Here is a 6,848-nt window from a genome sequence, read left to right as displayed (position 1 = left end):
ACCACAATGGCTTGTTTCTATTACATATCAAAATAGTCCAGCTATCAAAATTTATCCTTAAGTCCAAAAGAAAGAACGGAAAATCTCTAAATCTTGTTGTACTTAACAAGGACGTAGACAGAAACCATCACAATCAAGGAAAGGATCGGAAAGTCCGGTAATTTGAATGTCTTACAAAAATAATATTTTATATGTGTGTAACTGTTAATGTCATGTTTGGCTTAATATCACATTTTCCTCGGACAAATAGAACATAATAAGCAATTTCCACTGTCTTTGTGCTTGCGTTGCATAATCTCTGGTTGAGGCTTACCAACCTGAATGTTTGTATTTATTGATAATGACACATGGCAATTTAGCCTGTGTCAAAGAATACAGTCTTGTCTTTACTTTAAGTGTATGTGAATATGTGATGGGTTTTCACATCCAAAAATTACTTTAAATGTGAAGAGACATGCAATACATCTAGATGTAATGTTACAACTGACAGCTTATAGCCTCACAATACAAGGTTTGGAGAGATGCAGGTCGAAGAACACTAGTTACAGTTTTACAGTCATCATAATGATCTCATTTGGGAAACTTTCAATTTTGATATAAAGTTGGACATGTTTAAGACTTGTTAGTATGCATGGTGGTGGTGTTGTTGACCTTGTTCTCATTTGGGAGCTGACACTTACTTGGATTGGGTTTACATGGTGAGTGTCCTTGATAAAGCAGAAGAACCTTACCCTTTGTGAACACCTGGTTTTATTTTTCTGGGAGTTTTTTTTCACGAAATTGCAACACAATATACATTGTAACAGTATTTTATTATCATTATTATTTGAGCATGAAAATTCACGTCATCAATTTTTAAAAAATGCAAACTTGCACCATGTGATCAATGCATAGATATACCAAAACTATACATCGTAAAACATAATGAAGAGAATTAGTATATTAGATTCTCTTGAAACTAAGATCATTTTCAATGCAAAGCCTCTTTATAAAACTTCATGCTATCTTCACTATAATTCAGCTCCTTTTAGCCTCCCCGTTAAACAACACTACTACCCTGGCCTTTCTACAATAAAAGTCTGTGTGTTATACTAAACCTACAGTCCTTTGTCTCTACTTTCCATTGTCTACACTGACAATCTGCTCCTCTATATTGCAGTTACACTCAGCATCACTACTCCTTCCCCTTTTCACTGAAATTATGCTCCTTTATACTGAATCTATACTCTTACTGGAAATAAAGGCAGCACTGCTACTTCCTCAATTCTGCTCATTTGCACTGATGTTATGCTCTGTGAACAGCATCACAATGCGTGTTCAAAACTGAAATTCTGTTTATACTGAGTAACCACCTCCTCTGCACTGAAATTTTCCTTCTATAAATGAATACTCTAGTCCTTCGTTGGTATCCAACTCCCTACTATGTGTTCTAATGATTTACCAGTCAGTCTCATTGTCAGACATCCACAGGAATTAACAATATGAGGATATGTTCTTGTTGAACTACTGCTGCACTATATGGAAGCCCTGCTGTATTGCCTCAGAGCTGCACTGCATGGAAATCAAAGTCTCGCCACATTACCTGGAAATCATACTGCTTTACTATCTGGGCATCTTTGTGAATATTTCCTACATTACCCAGGGGTAATTATAAGCATACTGGTGCACAGAATTACAACTGAACTATATAATAATCATACTGGATGACTACTTTGTGGGAGTGAAGATAAATTAATGATGTACTGTCTGAGAGTCATGCTGGTACAAAGCTCCCATGCTGCCCCTCATCTGACACAAGGACTGGAAGTTGGTCTGCAGCGAGGCCAGGACACTGTTCAGCTCAGACAGCATGGTCTCCTGTAAAGAGACAGATTTTGATTTTGTTTACATAATTACTAGAGAACACTAATTTCTTATTAAACGCTTACTAAGACCTGTAATTGGAAGTCCAATTCTTGGGCTGAACTAAAGTTGTGGTCACAATGAATAAATGGAGATACTCTGGGGACAAATATCTGACTGACATTTCTCAGTCTTTGTTTGTTTCCTGACAAATATTTACTTTCATTTCTGATCAGAATCTGTTATTACCAATTTTCCATCTGAAAATGTGAGTGTTTTTGTCCAGGAGATGTTCTCCAGGTGTGTGTTGAGGTCTGCCAACAAAGGAGCTATCTGAGGGAACAATGCTGCAGCAAACCTATTAAGTACAAAAAAGTTACAAACATTTGTCTATGTAAGATCTCAAATCAAACTACAAACAGCATTTAATACTCAGTGATGCTTACATACTCTGAGAAATACTAAAAGAGGTTCTTAAAAAAGAAGTTCGAACATACAATTATGAGGTATATATGTAATTTTTGTACATATCATGAAATATGAACAAGACAAATATACATTGGTTTCACTAAGGTTTTTCAGCACATTGGCTTTCTTGAGACGATTAATTCATTACGGCCTTAGTAGTACAGTAATATTTATAAATGCATATCATTTGCCTCCCTGACTTCTCTTATAATGCAAAGGATTTTTTAAAAATGAAAATAATTTTCTGAAACTCAAAAAAAGAAAGTTGCTGGAACCTGTCAGGCAAGTTTCACAACTAAAATGTTTCAAAGAAGTCACACTGCATAATGAGAATGTAAAAAAGAAGTGTATGATTGGGTCCATCACAAATAAAAGGCAACAGATGTACACGACGATGTATACGTCATAAACTTTTTATCATTAAACTTTTATCTCCATCAAAACAACTTTCAGTTTTGAGTATTTGACATGGAAATCAGTATACCAGGTAGCTGATAATGATCATGCTAGGATATGTAAGAGATAAGCTGACTGTAACTATAAACTTTATTTTAAAACAACTGTGAAAAAGTTACATCAACAGTAAATTTCATACTTGTGGTATTGGGCTTCCAGTTTAATGAAGTCACCAACAAATGGCTGCTGCAGTCTCACCAACAACTGAGATTTACACTCGATGATAGACTCAATGTGTGAGTTTAAGCCTTTGATTACTTTTATCTTGTCCTCTGGAATAAAAACATTGAAAACATTTACTTATTAACACAATCACGATCACTTTTATCTTTGCTGCTGGGAAGGAGATTAGGCTAAAAACACTACATTTCAAAATATAAGACCCCTTAGTGAACGACATCATGGCAAATCTGTCGTATCAAAGAAACTTATTGACTGCAAAATATTCTGTTCAAAACTTTAAGCCCACATATCAATATCAAGATGCTATGGATAGAAGTACATATAACAAATACATTGTCTCATGTATTGGGGAATATGGTCATCAAATCAGTAAGTTACAAGAAGTATCAACAGAGACAGAGCACAAATTGTGTGTAAGGTTATAATGGATATATCCACTGAGATGATGGTTAATAACAATAATACTAGTACATATTATAGAATAAGGCACAACCCTGGAATTAGAACATCAAAATGATAGACAAGTAAAGAGCCATCCTATTGTACTCTAAGTTAACCAAAAAGGTTATCTCAATACTCACTACTAATCTGTGAGAGTTATTGTCTTAAGGTATTTTACATTTTAAACGTACCCAGGCTGCTAAAATGTGTTATATCCTGTGTTTCCTTGTCTTGCATTCGTTGTTGTATCTCTAAATGAATCTGAAGAACATAAGATTGGAGTAACAATATATAGTACTGTATCAAGTTAAAAATTATCAGTGTATGATCATTTCTGTGTTAATTGATATTAAGAACAATGAATTGTTCCCTCATAAGCTAGCCTCAGTGTCTTGTAAAATTGCATTAAACACATACAAAAATGTACCTCATTTCATCATAAATGCAGAACCCTCATTCTTGTAAATAAATTTTTATTTTGAATTTTCTACTACTCTGAAAGAAAAAAGAGACAACTAATTCCTCAATTGGAAAATTAAGACAGAATCCCTTTACAGTATGGCCTTACATTTTTCAGATTTGTTTAGAATTGGTACTGAAACCTTCGGAAACTGATGCGAGATGGACCTTTCCAGTACTGCAGATAACATGCATGAAAGTAAAAACAAATGTAACACCTTCCTACCAATGGTTTTGTTAATGTTGTGACAGAGTCACTACATTGCTACTGGTTTTCTGTCACTTGTTAATCATTATAAAATGACATAAGATCATGTCTGCTATATACAGTTCAAAAATATAAATATGTCCACATGTATAAATCTCGGAGTCTGCAGCTCCCAATCTATAATCACATTGACTCTCTGGTGTCCATGTAACACTCCTCTCTCAGAACATAATCGTCCTTTATTTATCAATGCTTACCTCAATGACCAAACACCAATTTTTGTTCTCAGAGCATGTTTAATTTCAACAATCACTTTCTTTAATTTTAATGGTCAATCTCAATTGCATCAAGTCACTTAAAGCAATAAACACTCTCCTCATATCACTGGACACTCTCTGGACACAGCTGACCCACTCTGACACTGCTGTCTGATCTGCCAATTAATTGAATTATTGGACAGTACAACTGTCTCTCTACCTGAAAGTTTTTCTTCTTCTACTTTCAAAGATATCACTCACAATTTAGAGGTTACAATGTAGCTATGTATCAAGCTAGCTACCTTGTTAATTTCTTCCTTACAGGTGTACATGATGTCCCCCTAACATTTTCTGGCTAGAGCAGCTATAATATATTTACCTTGTTAATTTCCTTCTTTGCAGCCGTAGTCTCCCTTAGTAACTTGATAAGTCGACAAGATGGCATCTTTTCTTGTACTTCATCCTGAAGCTTTTCCACATCATAATCACTTCTCTAAAATTTGAGAAAAAAAAATAATAATGTAAACTTTGATGAAACTCTGTTACTGTATGTATCAAGATATCTGTCAAGGACACAAAATTTCATACCTGAAAATTACTAAAAATGAAAGGAATTTGACAGAATGCAAAACAGTCAATTTCTGACAGCAGCAAATCTATGCATATATGAATATCTTTTCACGTACAATCAGGGAATGAAACATTGGTCGCTTATGTGAAAGATGATTGCAGTATTCAGACATCAGTGAATCTTATTAATAGCCATTGCATTTCATCAAAGATGATGCTTATATGACATTATTCAGAAGATTTCTAATGGTTTTTTGGCCTTTTTGAAAAAGACATTGTCTGAAGTGCTGAATACTTTATAAACATAACTTTGGTAGACAAATATTTTTCTACACGAAAGGTAATGAGAAGTTTGATAAATGTTATACAAGACACATTGACAACTGATTTAAAGACTTTAACTCTGTTTGTTGATGAATTTGCAAGAGGGGCTTGTTCCACCGAGTGATAGAGCATGGATAGAGAGAGATTTTGTGTGTCTTTTGATATCTACATGACCAATTCTACAAAAACATTTCTTGATTTATTTGGTTACCCATTGATTTGAAAGTAGGAGAAGGCATTCCAGTGTACACTAGCTATTATGATGTAGCCCAAAGCACTGGTATTATGTGTGGAAATCTAAAGTGGTAAAATACTTCCAGTAAACAAAATGCATTTTGAAATTGCACTAAAATCTTTTCTGGCATCTTGGAATAAGAACATCCTACCCAACAAGAATTTTTATTTGAAGTCGTGTAGAGCACCAGCAATTCTGACTATATAGGCAGATTTCGCTGTATTGATAAATTTGACTACATATATATAGGGTAAATGTAAAACACAGGTTACGTTCGGTCACATTTCTTTCAGACACACCGGAAAAATGGATAACACACCATGTAAGTCAGTGAAATTAATGTTTTTGGCATATTTGTTCAATTTCAGATATTCTTTGTATGTGGATTGTGTGGTGGAAGCAAGGGAGATTTGAGGTGTTTCAATATTGAATTAAGTAAATTTCATTTCTCACCATCGGAACATGTGGGTAAGGGATACAAGTACCAAACAATTGCAACGACGAAATTTATCCAATTTAACCAGAAATGGTGCCATGTTAACATTTGCCCTATATACGTGTAGTCAGATTTGACTAAAAAGCCAAATCTGCGTATATAGCTAGACTTGCCGGTGCTCCAGTACCTGACTTTAACTCAGTAGCGCTGTTCGTTAGCCAGCAGCACCTGACCAAAGACATTCCTATGAAAAAAGTCGCGGTTTATGGTGTTTAATCATTGAGCTATGAAAGTAAGCATTGCCCCTGCCATATCATAATTATGAAAATATTCAACTATGGAAGTGCTTGACAAGTTCAGACAGATTGAAGACTTTAACCGATGCCAGTTTCTCTTACCTTGTTGATGTGTCCAGTTCTTTCTCCGAGTATCAACGCATTCCTTAAAGGGACAAGTGAACTATCGACACCACTCCATGGATTGGAGGTGTCCATGACAATGGAAAACCGTTCACTGTCCATTTGTTTGGTTGTTTACATTTTTCGATGTGTTCGATTTGAAGTTTTCCGCTTCAGTGTAATCTTATCTCCTATGAAGAAGAGCTCTTTCTTCGCGTAGTAATATGCATCACTCTAATGAAACAAACTAGTGACTTATTTTCCGGCATACCATGTTTATGTACTACCATCCGTGAATCCCTTCACACATTTTCATACTAATGAAATAAAACTAGTTTCAAAGATGACTTTTGCTACTTTCCAATTTTAACAGTCCTTAAAAAATTAGAAGAATTATTGAAAGATTGTTACCGTATTAAATAGAATATGATAAAGGTTACTTCAAGAAAGCCTACGTGTTTTAGCTAATACTTTCAATTCTCACCGAAAAAGCAACTATTTTCAAGAAATCGCGACAATGAGTTTCGATTTCACCAATTTCTGAAGCGTTTATTGTATACACACACAGGTA

The 6,848-nt window shown here is 34.7% G+C and overlaps 1 protein-coding gene across 1 annotated transcript; it reads right to left on the bottom strand.

The window, feature by feature from the left end:
• Positions 1-793: 793 nt before the first annotated feature.
• Positions 794-6,424, bottom strand: LOC132556403 (uncharacterized). Its single transcript, XM_060220815.1, has 6 exons — positions 6,278-6,424; positions 4,694-4,807; positions 3,582-3,651; positions 2,906-3,038; positions 2,092-2,200; positions 794-1,857 (listed from the first exon to the last, which is right to left on the bottom strand). Exons 1-6 carry the CDS (start codon positions 6,398-6,400, stop codon positions 1,732-1,734), a joined length of 675 nt encoding a protein of 224 aa, XP_060076798.1. The 5' UTR covers positions 6,401-6,424; the 3' UTR covers positions 794-1,731.
• Between the last annotated feature and the right edge of the window lie 424 nt (positions 6,425-6,848).

Source organism: Ylistrum balloti, unplaced genomic scaffold, assembly GCF_031769215.1.
Source record: "Ylistrum balloti isolate Yb309-2 unplaced genomic scaffold, AGI_CSIRO_Ybal_v1 Utg370568, whole genome shotgun sequence".
Classification (NCBI taxonomy): Eukaryota; Metazoa; Mollusca; class Bivalvia; order Pectinida; family Pectinidae; genus Ylistrum; species Ylistrum balloti.
Note: the sequence above shows the minus strand (reverse complement) of the source record. Positions and strands in the feature narration are given on the sequence as shown.